Below are 15,599 nucleotides of genomic sequence, written 5' to 3' on the forward strand. Positions count from 1 at the left end.
TCATATTTCTCATTTTAAAAACTCACTTAGATCAGACCTAATGAAAAACTGGCTATGCCCTTACATTACATAATCCCTTCAGCTTTTTCACTCTATATTACAACTTCTGTAATATTACAAATACTGTGTATTTTTTTACAGCTGTTTGAAAACCCCTACTGCTGATGGAAATTGAATACTTATTGAATGATTAACTATGTTTAACTATGTAACACAAACCAACTACAGAGCTACCATGTAGCAGGTAAAGCAGCCAAACAAAGGATACTTCCAAATAACAATCAGGCAGAATGGTACTCAGCTTCAATCCAACTTAGACAGATTTTAAAGATCCACACAGGAGCATAAACCATGTAGCAGGTAAAGCAGCCAAACGAAGGATACTTCCAAATAACAATCAGGCAGAATGGTACTCAGCTTCAATCCAACTTAGACAGATTTTAAAGATCCACACAGGAGCACAAAGACCAGAATAAAACTCAGGTTTATTAAAACAAGAGGTGAGCGCTTTCGCTATGAGCTTCTTCAGACCTAATAACATCTACATTCAAAATAACCAAGGTATATATAGTTTCCTTTGAGTCAATTAAAAAATCAATTAAGACATCAATTAGCTACTAGAACATCTTAAAGGTAGATATACACTATATTTAATTACTACAAGAATATATAAAAAAACTTTTTCATATATTGCATCCACATATAAAAATATGCATATAAAACCATATACTTATGCTACTATGATAAATAAAATAAAAAATAAAATTGTCAGAGGAAGTCAAGAGAGCTTGTAGAGCTGTAGGTGATTTAAACTTTTTGCCTGCTTGGAATTAATGACATTAAGACTTTAACTGTTGATCTACCATGTGTTTTTTTTTTTTTATATTTTTCAGGTGAACATATTTGTTTTTGTATCAGCTGATTACAAAAGTATGGAGAAAAGCATCTTATTTGTTTTAAGTTCTCCGGATCTTTGCTCAAACACATATGATAGCCATGTAAAGGCAGATTTTTTTTTTTGCTTTATCCCAGATGATTTGTCTGTTTTGTAAAGGACAGATTTAAACTATTTTATGCACTTCTGCTGTGCCTTAACTGATAAAACAACAGAAGGTTACTTAATTGGCATACTAATGCAATGTTACACAAAAATGCACATTTTCAGTACAGTAATCTTGTTATTAGCAGCTCTTAGTTGTGGAGTTAAAATTAAAAGTATTAAATCACTTAAATTATTCAGAGCTCCTCACCAATGTTCTTCATCAGATTGCGGGCAAATACATTTTCTGTCTAAAAGTAGGTGCATTTCATACACGTGTTGTCATAAAATCTTGAACAACTGGGTAAAGTGACCAAACGTGTTCTCCACAAAGCCAACAGGAGACCAAAAAATGCCAGAAGAGAAACTACCACATCATAATTCTAAAACATAGAATGTTTTAATGAATACACAAAGCTTTAGAACAGAATAGCTCTTTCTCAATGTGAACATACATAATTAGAAATCAAGGACTCTTAAATATCAAAAACACATCAATTATCCAGTTAGTTAATATAAACAATCCAGAGAGTATTTAACTAATATGTGTATTCATTAAACTGCTCTGTTTTTCGAATTATTGTGTGATTGTGTCTCTTGTGGAGTTTTTGGTCTACAAATAAGAAAGATCTGGCAATTTCATATTTCTTGGTGCAGTATATGATGTGCGGTCTTAATCTGGTAATTATTCGGCTTTCCTTTTCTCAATAGATGAAGTAGAAGCTTCTGGGTTCAAAGAGCTCATATATCACAGCAGGATGAACAGGTCTTAGACTGCATGAACTGTATTTTTCACTGAAGGGGATAGTTGACAAAGCCACATTACTAAAAAGCAATCTTTGCATATATCAGAGTGGCTTTTCTGCTCTTCTGTAAAAAATGAGGTTGTACAATAATGCAGGCAACTTCAATTAATTCATTACATCAGATTATTTAGCTGCATGCAAAGGAAATTCTTATAAGGACAGGGTTGGAGCCTACAACACAGTTTTAAGACAGGGGTATAGAGAATGTTGTCCTTGAATTGTATTTATACTTGGTTTAAAAACACCTGGGTGCAAATTATTGCAGTGGTATTACAGTTTGTGCAACAAAGACAGAGCTTAAAACTATACCATTCTGAGCATTCACTTTGTATATCTCAGTCTGATGTCTGCTCTTGTTAAGGTCCCTGAATGGAACAGGACAGTGAGTGAAATCAGCCAAATAACACCATGCAGATCAACACTTCATACATGCATGGGAATGGGAACAACATCCTTGAAAATGGACCATTTTAAGAGCTCCAGCTTACATACTCTCTATCACTGATGGCATTAACTAATAGTGATACAATTTTCAATTTGCTACAAGGGTGTGATGGTTTTGTTTTATTCTTTGTCTTTGTCTTAGGTCTATTGAAGCAGATTGATGCAGGTGGACCACAGTTTGTGTCTGGAGCCAACATGAACGATGACATTTATTGCTTAAATAAGAATGCAGCAATAACTGTGAGAGATGGTTCGGGACTCCCCTGGATCAACATCCCAGGGAAGCTCAAGTACTATGCCAGTGGTCCACTGGGTTGCTGGGGAGTTAACTCAAATGATGACATCTACTTTAGGACTGATGTTGTTACTGATTCCTGTGTGGGCACACAATGGCAACAAATCGATGGCAAACTCTCTATGATCGAGGTATCAACAGATGGGTCAGTGTATGGTGTGAACAGTGCTGGAGAACTTTACAGGAGGTAAAATTTAAGATATTCACAGAAAACACTGAGCTGAATGGGAACAACTTTTAAATAAATAAATATATATATATTTATATATGTGTTTGCGTGTGTGTGTGTGTGTGTGTGTGTGTGTGTGTGTGTGTGTGTGTATATATATATATATATATATATATATATATATATATATATATATATATATATATATATATATATATATATATATATATATATATATATATATATATATATATATATATATATATATATATATATATATATGTATGTGTGTGTGTATATATATATATATATATATATATATATATATATATATATATATATATATATCATTTTTTTTTTATTTACATTTGTTGACCGAGCTAGTCCAACTGGATACGTGTGTAGAGGCCCGGGGAGAAAAGCTCCAAGATTAAACGAGTGTAACAGGAATAAAAAGCAATACAGCAACATAAACTAATACATGTTGAAAATACAAATACAGTAAAGCTGCAGAATAACATAGTAAAACTAGCATCAAGGAGTAAAGGCACATGATGATAAAAAAATATTAAATACAATATTACTGTAGGCTAGCATAGAAGGAACTAACATCAACAGAAAAACATGAATGCAGGTTTTGGCAATGCAGAGGTCTGAGAAGCATATAACTGAGGTATATAGTTTGACATTTGTTATACAGAAGAGTGGGGAAGAGATGAGAGGCTCTAGCTATTTATTATGCCTATTCAGAACTTTACACATATATAACATAGTTTGCATTTATACAAAAACTGACAATGAAAGTGCCTGAAGCAGGAGTAGGGTTCTAAAAATGTACAAAGTAAGTTTCATGTAATAAGAAAGAAATAAGAAACTAGAATATTAACTGAGAGGAGGCTTTATGAACCAACTAGTGGGTTATAGGAAGGGGAAAAAGCCGTATACTCTACAGTTTTTGTTAATCTGGGTTAGTACATGGGCATAACCATTGTGCTTTAAGGTGTAGTTTTAGTTAATGCTTGAAGAGTGGTAATGATGAAAGTAATTGTAGGCTGCTGGGAAGTCTGTTCCAAATCTTACCCATGGAATTAGAGAAGAGGGAGTCCCCTGCTTTATTAAGGGATTTCTGGATGGTTACTTGTAATTTATTTGCTGAGCGAAGGGTAGTAAGATTTCTATATGGAGAGATTATGCTACTAAGAATAGGAGTATTGTTGGTATGAAAGAGAATCTTATGGGTAATTGTAAGTTGCTGAAATAGTAACTGGTTTTGGAGTTCTAGCCATCCTAGCATTTTGAGATTTAAACAGTGATGGGTTCTATATGGTGAGCCCATGGCAAATCTGACAGTGTTGTTGTAGGAAGTTGCCAGTTTATTTAGGTTAGTTTTGGAGAGATTTGTATAAATAGATGAAGCATAGAGGAGGGTAGAGATCAGGGGGGGTATGGGTAATGGTGCTTCTGGCTTCAGGGATGAGGAAAGATTTTATCCTATAAAGTGAGCCAAATTTTCTGTTAACAGTTTTAATAGTAGCGTTAATATATGTGTCAAAGTTAAGATTTTGATCAATTGTTATGCCTAAGAGCTTGGTGGTCAGGTTAGGTGCAATTATAGTACCATTGCTAGATTTAACAGTAAGATCAATAAGGGGGACTTCAGTGTTGGAGTAAATATCAGTAATTTCGTTTCTTTGTGTTGAGTAGGAGGCAACGTTGCAAAAAACATTTTTCAACTGAGTTAAATACTGTCTGGGTAGTGGTTTGGAGCTCAGCAGATGAGGTGGCAAAACACACTAGTATGGAATCATCTGCATATTGTATGCAGGTAGCTTGAGGAATATTTAGCTTTGGGTCGTTGCTGAAAACAGAAAAAAGGAGAGGTCCCAGGATGGAGCCTTGTGGGACCCTAAGAGTAATAGGAAGAAGAGCGGAAAGGTTACTGTGCCAGAGGACAGCTTGCTGTCTGTTTTCTAAGTAGGACTTGAACCACTGTAATGCCTGTGTGTTGAGAGAATTGTTTTAGTATGTCTAGTAGTAATTGATGGTTCACCATATCAAAGGCTTTTGATAGGTCTATGAAGAGTGCAGTGGAGAGCCTATTGTTGCTGTGATACTTATTGATGCAGTCAGAGAAGGATAGTAGGGCAGTAGTTGTACTATGGAAAGACCTAAAACCATGTTGACAGTCTGATAGAAGGTTATTTTGGAGAAGGTGATCAAGTAGCTAGTGATGGATACATTTTTCCATTATTTTGGCTGGGGGGGGGGGGCTATGGGGCGATAGTTAGATATTTTGGTTGAATTACCATCCTTATGAAGAGGAATTATATGTGAGATCTTCCAGAGATATAGGATAGAACCTTCAGTAATGGTTCTGTTGATTAGTATGGAAATAGGATAGGAAAGTACTTTAGTTGCAATTTGCAGGTATTCAGCTGGTAGGAGATCAGCGGATAAGTACATGCTTTAAGTTGAGTAAGTAGGGTAAAGATGAAGGATGTAGGGACTGAATTTAATTGAAAGGTAGGGGGGTTGCTAGTCATGGGGAATGAGAGGGTTGAGGTGACAGAAGGTAGGGAATTAGCAAGAGATTGTACAGTTTCTCTAAAGAAGGTATTGAAGGTATCAGCAATCTCCTTAGGCGTGCTTAAGGAAAGTCCCAAAGGGGTAGGTGTCTTGGAGTGGCCTGGGTGCAAAAGTCTATTAATAGCTGTCCAGAAAGTTTGTGGGGTTTGTTGATGCTTATCTTGGAGTTTAAAGTCATAGATTGTTTTTATCAAGGAATATTGATTTTTTTTGTGGCATTTCTATAGTGTTTGTAGTTCTGGTGATCAGCTGGGTTTTTAGTATATCTCCATTTAGACCAGATCTTATTTCTTAATAGGATTTTGTGTCTTGTCTCTTTAGAGAGCCATGGTGCTGCTTTGCTTCTGGTTCTAATGGATCGACTAGGGGCATGGTTTTCCAGTATTTGTAAGAATTTGGACTTAAAATAGGACATTGGCTCCTCAAGGGAGAGTTGTTTTAAGGGAGACCAGTCACAGGCTTATAGCTCATTGTGGAAATTTACAGCATTAAAGTGTTTTTTGTTTTGTGTAGTTTTAAGGATGATTTGGTTGGGGAAGAAGGTTTTTTGCCTAATTATATAAGTGCAGAAATGGTCGCTAATATCATCAGGAAGGGTATCTGCTATATAAGTGAGGGGATTTTTTTTTTTACTAGGTTCCAATCTAAGGTACTCTCTTTGCTACTGGGTTTATGGATTCTGGTTGGGGTGGTGATAAATTGAGAAAAGCCATACAGGTTTATATAGACTGAAGGTTTGTTAGAGGTACAGCAATTCCAGTCTATATTGAAGTCGCCAAGTACTATGGTTTCTTGAGGGAGGGAAGAAGAGAGCCAGCATAGGATATTTTCAAGGGTGTTGATGTTATTGCCTGGAGGCAGGTAGGAGCAAATTATGTAAATAAATTTGCTGGTATTAAGCTGAAGTTTAGAGATAATGATTTCTACGTGATTATCTAAAGGTATGTGTAAGTCTACTGAAGATACATTTAGTTCAGATTTATACAGAATTGCTACCCCTCCACCCTTTTAGTTGTACGGTCTTATCTTATTATATTATACTCTGGTGGGATGACTTCATTGTCCTTTGTTCCTGGTTTGAGCCAGGTTTCTGTTAGACATAGGACTTCAAAGGAATGTATGTCAAGTAGACCATGAAGTTGGCTAATTTTATTGTTTAAGCTCTGTATGTTAAGATGAGCTATGAGTAGGGAGTTTGCAGTTTTGGTAAGGGTAATTGGGGTGGTATTTTGGGGTTGGTGGGGATTTAGTGAGGTGTTATTATTAGGTCCTGGGTTAGGATGAATATCACCATGAAGTAGAGGGTGTTGTTGAAAAATAAATGAGAGCTTAAGGAGTTTGAAGAGAGTAGATTGCGATTTTCTGGTTTGTTGGAAAGTAATATGAGCTAGCCTGTGATACTTTGGGAAGAGGTAGGTTGAGATAGAGGTGATGTTAGCATGGCTGTGGGCAGTAGGTTGATTGATAGGTGATGTTTGTTTTAGAGGATGGAGGGATCCAGTGATATGTAAGTTTTCATACCAGATAAGCATAAGTGGTGTGAGTAGTATGTGTGTTGCAGCAAGAAAGAGGAATAGGTTTGTAAGTTTAGTCTGGTGTGATGAAGGCATGGTAGGAAGGGGAATAGTGTGAGAGTAGAAACAGGGTAGATTAGAGAGCTAGAAAGGAGAGAGAGATAGTATAGTAGGGCAAGTAGTGTGAAGAGAAAAGAGAGTATGGGTGTGTCTGTATCCACTGTTTAGGGGAATGTGATGAGGTAATTTGATAATTAGGGGAAGGGGAGCGTCTTATGAGATATAAATGTAGGAGCACTAGGAGTGGGCGGGATTTGGGGGTAGGGTAGGGGAGTGGAGTGAGCCTGCAGAGTGAACGGAGTGGGTAGAGCCAGGTAGTAAAAGAAATGTCAAGAAAAACAATCAGTAAGAGTGAGAATTTGGAAGATAGGTTTGTAGAGCTGTGGGGTAAAGTATGAAGGCTTTGTTCAACTCTCTGGTACTGGTACCTTCCTTTGTAACACAATGGAAAACTTTATCATATTATTCTACAGGGACCCCACTGTGATAGCCATGGAATAAGCAGCCTTAGCAGTATACAAGCATTATCCTCTAATTCTACAGTAGCTCAGACCTCTCAACTGTCCCTATTTTGGAGGAACATACATATTTCCAGGTTTTATTTACCCCTGCACATGATGTACCTATTTTTGAAGGCATCTCTCTATTTTCAGGCTTGACTTATGAAGCTGTCCAGTATACAGAAAACCATGCTACATGACCAACAAACTAGTTGCACCAATAATTTAAAGAAAGAGGATACACACCATACATCTTCCTTTTCAGAAACAGAAAGAAATATTGTGTGATAAGAGTTTTGCCAAAGTCTCTTTGATAATGTGCTTAGATTTTTCCACAAGTTTTGTTTTTTTAATGTGCTTCTAAGTAGTCTAACACATTTCTACTGGAAGCAAAAAGAGTTATGTGGTATTTAGTATTCAAATTTTATGCTAGTGAGACGTCCAGATTTCAGGCTGATATAACTACTTTTCAAGTACTTTTGTATCTATGTTTAGTGTCTGCAGGTTTAGAGACAATGAATAGAAGAAGAAATAGAATTCCTGAAGCTGGTAATTTCCATAGCTAAGTATCTTCCTCAGCTCTCTGATCACAAGCCACACTTCTTTGATATACAACACCACTGGTGGTCATTTCCATTCAACTTCCAGTGACAACAGCATCCTGCAGCTATACAGGTGGCCCTATAGTTGCCCCATAAGAGCTACACACTGACATTCATCATGTGCCCCAGTAGCTGTTCTGTCCATGCATTTATTCCATGAGTTCTCTGAAACATCATCGAGTATGTTTGAGATTGCAAATAAAACAAGGAGAATCTATATCAGCAAACCACCTGGGGATCGTATTGTAACAATCATCCCCGCTGTCATTTCAGAAAATAGCATTTCTGAAAGTATCAGAACATCTCTTCTAGTTGAACTTTCCATCCTTTCCTCTCCTGTTATACACTTCTTTCCATAGAAATGTTGGATTTCCCTTAGTCTTCCATGACATTTGGCAGGTGATGTTACAATGTTTACTGTGACAACAGATGACTTCTAGTCCCTTTATCTAATGCACTGTGATGCACTTTTGTAATACTCAGCAACTATGGACTGCGCAGGAAACAGAATAGCACTGAATATCACTTGAACTCCATCCTGCCACACACTGATTGATGCCCATCGAATTTACATCAAATGCTCAATCAAGGACCAGAGTTCTTCAGTGTCAGCTTCCTTATAGGCCTGGATATCCCCTAATTCAGAAGTCATAGGGCAGAAGGTTAACTTGACATGGCAAAATGAAGGACTGTACAATTTTACACTAGCTTGGAACAGCAAGCCTCAATTATTTTTGAGGTTGAAGAACCAAAGGAATACTTGACAGGAAACAATCACCTTCTTCATCGACATATGGATGAATCTTCAAACTGTGGGCACCTTCAAACTTCGGTGTATATTTATTCAGATCACTCTAGCAAGCTTTTCTTTCACGTTCATGTAGCTACGCTTCCCCCAAGCACTTGCTTCCCGCATATTATTCAATGTGAAAAATCGTATTTACTGAAGCAAAACAACAGCCTGCGTATGCCGTTTGTTACTCATATATATCTTTATATGGTCAAACTATTTCTTTGTATCATGGTCATCAATGACCCAGTGTGAAAAAGACACTGAAGTACTTCATAATGATTATAAACCTTGATGTTGGCCTACTTTGGGTGGAAGATAAAAATTAGAATTACAGCACTGTTATTACTAGTATAGTCCTAGATTCAGAACAGAAAATCCTGTGATGCCACACCTATGAAGGAGGGTGAAACACAAGATAAAACTACGTTATAAATATATAGTGTAAATAGAAAATAGAGTCTTCATCAGAAATTACCTGAAAGATAAGATAAAAAATTGTGAATAAAATAAAAAGTAATTTAAAACAATGAAAGAAAATGAAGACAAAAAACTACATACCTAGGAATGTATTGTGAGAGTTGTTAAAACAGTACAGAGCTTTATAGCTATTGATAGTTGTCATGTGGTCTCTGCATTTGAGGAGCAAGAACTGTGCCACATTCACAGATTTAAGTCCAACACATTCAGGGTAGGTATAGGGTTCTGCCAATGGTGCGTCTAGACTCCTCTGTTGTTTGGGAATTTCAGAAACAGGCTATCAAGGAATAGCCATAGTTCAAAGAGAATCAGGGGGGGGGGCAGGGGGAGCTATATCAAATGAAAGAGTGTAAGCATTTTGGAGTCTTATCCTTGACTGAAAGTGGAGGCAGTCAGGAAATTGACCACTGCATCACTCACAGAAAAATTTGGAGGGAAAACAGAAGACATAAAGAATCTGCAAGGAAGGCAGCCCAGTTGTGAACCAAGGTGGACAACCTTTACAGTACAAAAAAGTGAAATGTTATCTCAGAAAGGAAACTGTATTAGAAAATGGGATATAAATGTATTGGAATATGGGAGACTTCGAAAGAAAAATAGCCAATGACTCTAAGGGTAACCACAAGGCCTTCTTTAACTATGTCAAGAGTCTAGGGGCAAACTCTCAGATATGCTCCGTGCTAGTGCATAATGGCCATAAATACACTGAACCAACCGACATTGCCAACATCCTGGCTGACAAGTTCACTGCAAACTTCACCCCCCCTCTCCACCAAAGGGGCTAGCACCCATCCCAGAAGAATGTGGCGCTCCAGATATCTCAGACACACAAGTAAAGACAGCCCTTGCAAAGGCCAAAAACACAGCATCAATGGGACCAGATGCTATCCCAGGTTGTGTCTTACACGAGCTTCAAAATGAACTAACCCCCATCTCAAATCACTATTCAAACTCAGCCTCTCTACAGGCTATGTACCCAAAGAATGGCGTACAGCAACAGTCGTACCACTCCACAAAGGTGGTGCCACAACTGACCCTGGGAACTATCGCCCTATAAGCTTGACTAGCTTGGTCTGCAAAGCCATGGAATGCGTTATCATGGAGCTCATTAACAGACACATTGGGAACCTCCAGACACTGGACCCCACCCAGTTCGGCTTTGTTAAAGGCAGATCTTGCCTCCTGAAATTGGTCGACTTCTTTGAAACAGTCACCAAGGCCATAGATGAAGGGAAGGTGGTCCACACAGCATATCTGGACCTCACTAAGGCGTTCAACACCATCCCACACTCAGGAATCATAGACAAACTCACCAGCTTAAATATCAACCCCAATGTCACGAGATGGGTTGCCAATTGGCTCTCAGACAGAACCCACACGGTAAGAGTGGCAGGCGCCATGACTGACTCTAAACCAATCACAAGCAGAGTCTCACAGGTATCAGTCCTGGGATCCCTCCTGTTTGGTATATATTTCTCTGAAGTACAGGCAAAGGCAGAGGGACTGTGGCTAACCAAGTTCGTAGATGACTGTAAAGTGGGTGCAATAATTGATTCTCCAGCTGACACAGACATCCTGCAAAAGGGTCTCACAGAGACAAACACCTGGTGTCAAAGTCACGGCCTCAAGCTAAATGCCAAAAAATGCATAGTAATCCCATTTGGGAAAAACAAAGTACCTACAAACTACTACATAGATGGGAATCCACTAAGTACAGAAAAAGTAATTAGGGACCTGGGTACCCAAGTAGATAGCATGCTCTCCTTTGATAACCACATAGCCAAAACGGTCAGGAAATCCTTTTATGTGGCACACCTGATCACAAAGGGTTTCTCATCCAGATCCAAGGAGGTGATTGTGCCCCTTTACTCCTCACTCATTAGGCTCATAATAGAGTACAATGCCCCATTTGGGATGTACCTCACTAGACACCTGCAACAACTAGAAAGACCACAGAAGTACCTCACTAAGAGGATTAAGGGCCTTAAACAATTACCCTATGAAGCACGACTAAAAAAGCTCCAGCTCTTCTCAGTCGCTTACCGTCTGCTCAGCGGTGACCTATGCCTGACCTATATGACCATGTCAAACCCTGAACTAATGGACATGCTTCACCTCAAAAAAAACGAGATCCTTCAGAACCACTCGTTCTAGCAACTTGAACCTATGTACAACAATAAACAGGACATGCTGGAGGGATAGATTCCTGTCCCAGTGACTCCCCTCACTCTGGAATAGAATCCCAATCCATATTCGACAGAGCTCCTCTCTGACCCTCTTCAAGAGAAATCTTAATGAGTGGATGGGTAATCGTAAGTTCTACCCTGGGATCACTTCAGGAGCCCTGTTGACAGAGGCCCAGGTTACCAATGTAATGTGGAGGTGAAAGTCATCACTCTATGGCTAGGCTTATAAATGCCCATGGGCAGATAGCCTAGTACTTACCTATGAACCTATATAAGGGGTAACATACATCATATTAAAACCACACACCGTGGGTGGGTAACTCTTCTATTCCCATCCTAATGTATATGATAATAATATTCTACACCTGAATACAAATTAGTATGTCCACACATAAAAAGGAGTTATTACATGAAAAAAATAATTATTTTGCTGCTAGTTGAGTGCTGAACAACTTTTGCCCTGTCGTGACACTTGCTTCTGGTTTGTTCACTACTTGTTTAGAGCACAGTGCATTGCAAGGCTTGCAAATACAGAATTCTATTAGAATGAACGCTACAATCCTTGAAAAAGCTGAAATATTCAGAGAAAAGAAAAAACATTGATTTAAATGTTTGTTGATTAGTAAGTGGGCTGGACCACAGGCCATTTTCAGCTATGACTCAGGTCATCACTAAGTTATAGCATGTTTGGATACCACAAACAAATAGCACAATAATTGAAAACATACCACATTCTTAAAAATGTCAAACATGAGTACAATACAGGAATGTATTACTCAGTGAATCTGAGAATAATGCAGAAAAGAGTGTTATACGGTACTGATTCGTGTATAGTGTGCTACATTTAAATTATATGAGTCTAGTGTAATATGAGAGTAAGATTAAGGTGCTGAGTACATTTGGAACCTCCTGGGTTCATAGGCTATTAATACAAAATTATTTACAACATAATGCACTGATGATTAAATATCATAGGAGTCCATTAGGGTGTCATTTTAAAAACGACAGTAAGAGAAACTTCTGTAGTGTGAATTATATCCTTGATACTTATGTTTACACAGATTTATATTGCACTGCACTGCATATCTGATAAAACTTTACACAAATATTTGCATTTGTAAATATCTCTTTTTTTTATTCTTTACCCACTGTAATGACAGTTTAGTGTACACTATATGTTATAGTTATTGAGGCAAATTTCTCGTGCCTCATGTGGTGGGATCTCCCCAGCCAACCCAATAAATAAATACCCATAACGTCTACATTTACTAACTCTGTTGAAGCTGCTATATCTGTGCCTTTAGTGAGGCACCCACTCCTCCGCTTGAGTATGAAAGTTAGTTTTACCCATTTTATACATATACACACACATAAACACACACACACACACACACACACACACACACACACACACACACACACACACACACACACACACACACATATATATATATAGTGAGGCACCCACTCCTCCGCTTGAGTATGAAAGTTAGTTTTACCCATTTTATACATATACACACACATAAACACACACACACACACACACACACACACACACACACACACACACACATATATATATATATATATATATATATATATATATATATATATATAGTACATATTAACTGTCATCGAAACCACTTTTAACAAACACAGTTTCAATGCTACAGCAAGCCACAACTAAGATTCATTAATATTAGATTTTTTTAATTACTTGCCCAGTTACCAAAAAAGTCTTTCAGCTTTTCCCAGTTAGGGGTCAACACAGCAGATCACTGGTCCGCTACTGATTAGCAGTGGATTTTTAAGGTGTCAAGTTGCCAGCCTGGAGCCCAACCATCACAGAAGGCACACACACTCACGCACACACCTACCTGCATGTCTTTAAAGTTCACTCGACCACAGGAAGGACATGCAGACTCCGCACAGAAGCCGCTCCAGCCGAGAATCTAACCGGAGAACCTCTTGCTGTGAGGTGATAATGAACCTTTCACCACCCAAAAAAAAACAAACAAACAATATACATGTATGAAAGAATGCCATTTATTTTATAGATGACTAATGCTGAACTTTGGCCCTCACTTTACCCTGTGTCATGATGTTTTAAAGTCATTCATATTTCACTTGTTAGGACATGAAGAAAATTTATCTTTTCTGACTCATTGTTTATTGTCAAACATGTAGATGGTATGTGTTTATGAAACAATAGTCATTTTATAGACATTTGTATTTTGAGCCACATTTGGACTTAAAAATAATGTTATTCTATTGTTACAAAATTATTTAAATATGTTAAAAATTAAAAAAAGCCTTATACTGCTAATATACAAATGGCTAAAAGGCATCCATGACAGAAACAACTGCTGTATTTATACATTTGAGCCAAACACTACAGAGTTTACAATGTTGCAATTTTTAAGTTTTCTGAACTTGAATATGGTGAGTAGTGCTGATGCAAATAAAGTACACAAGTTTTAGAACTTTAGAACTGATGAATTATTCAGTAAGCTAAATGATAACAAATAAAGCTGCTTATGTTATAAATTAGCACTGTAGCTTGCATGCAAGATATAAAAAGTAGTGAAGTCCCAACAACGAGTTAGAATCACCCTCCGACTTTATTCTTGCACAGACATAAAATAACCAACGACTTAGCGCTTTCGCCAATAATTTATTTGGCTTCTTCAGAGTCATTGGGCTATGAAATCTAACAATTTAAATAATCCCTTCAATTAATTTTAAACCAGTCATGAAGCTTAAACTAAAAATCCCATACCCACAATTCTAAATTTTACCTAAAACACAATGGTATACTATAACATCCACAAGTTTTGACACATAATTGTGTAATAAAAATGTGTATATAAAAATATACGCATAAATACTTATACATTACTAAAATCTTGGAACATAAAACATAAAAAACTGCGACTGAACCTTATCAAACCACTTATTAGACAGCTGTACTTTAATCAAACATTGACCTTAAAGGGACCAATTTATCACAAATAAATGTATACGTATTTAACTATGAATCCCTTCATAATACTCTAAACATCAAGGGACAATATTTGCGCTGTTCTTAAGTATCTAAATAAATGACACTCCCTCATTTAAACCTGGTGATTGTGCAGCGTTGAGCCTCAGTTGCCATTTCAGCTCTTTGGTTTCAACCAATAATTTGTCATCACCTCCTCTGTCACTAGTTGAAACTCGGTCAGTTATAAAGAAAATACATTTCTTAAAATTAGGGCAAACTTTAGTGTGTCCAAAAAGTGCATTATGCGGATTTCGTGTTTTTATAGCTCTTGTGTTCTCCTATTCTGTCTTTAAGTCTATGCATGGTTTTACCCATGTAGAAAGCTTGACAGCTAATGCATGTTGCCACATATACTAGCATAGTCGTATTACAACTACATTTTCCTGGGCATGAAAGAGTATACTCATGTCCTTGGATAACCACATAAGCCCCATCATTAATGTAACGACAATATTTACACATTCCACATTTGTGCATCAATGACTTATGTCTCTTCCTTCTTCTACCCTCTAATATGTTTTTAATATTCTTGCCCCTACTGTGTACCACTTTAGGTTGGTCACCTAGTTTCATTTTAATGTTGATATCGAGACATATTTGCCAAGTTCTATTAATCACTTCTATTAAAGGTACACTTAAACTATTGAATTTCAAAATAAACACGTCAGTGCTTTCTTTTGTGTTGATTATTTCAGGCATTGTCCCTGATGTGAAGATAGGTTGAAAGGATGTGGGTCTCTTTTGTACAACTTCCTGTCTTACATTTAACAATAGTTTTAGTGGATAACCCCTTTCTAAAAGCATGCCTACCATGTAGTACATTTCTTTAAGGAACATTTCATTGTCACTTACCAGTCTTGACAATCTCACCATTTGACCCTTTACTATATTATTTCGCTGATGGTAAGGGTGACAACCATCTAAATGTAGTAATGAGTCTGAATATGCCTTTTTCCTATATATACAACTTCTCAAATTGTTGCCACTTTTTTCTAAATGAATGTCCAAAAAATCTATCTCCGTTGCATGCCATGTGTATGTAAATCTCAGGAAGGTCGTTGTGTTATTTAAATATTCCACAGACT

The 15,599-nt window shown here is 37.3% G+C and overlaps 1 protein-coding gene across 1 annotated transcript in view; it reads left to right on the forward strand.

Moving 5' to 3' along the window:
• Positions 1 to 15,599, forward strand: part of LOC122808467 (fish-egg lectin-like) — a gene marked incomplete at its 5' end in the record, with an annotated part of 43,448 nt that overhangs the window by 14,068 nt on the left and 13,781 nt on the right. The window contains one exon of the mRNA XM_044079427.1: positions 2,432 to 2,771. Within this exon, the coding sequence (XP_043935362.1) occupies positions 2,432 to 2,771 (340 nt within the window). The remainder of the gene's footprint in view (positions 1 to 2,431; positions 2,772 to 15,599) is intronic.

The sequence above is a fragment of the Protopterus annectens genome, chromosome 8.part0, assembly GCF_019279795.1.
Source record: "Protopterus annectens isolate FY-2018-M chromosome 8.part0, PAN1.0, whole genome shotgun sequence".
In the NCBI taxonomy this organism is placed as follows: domain Eukaryota; kingdom Metazoa; phylum Chordata; order Ceratodontiformes; family Protopteridae; genus Protopterus; species Protopterus annectens.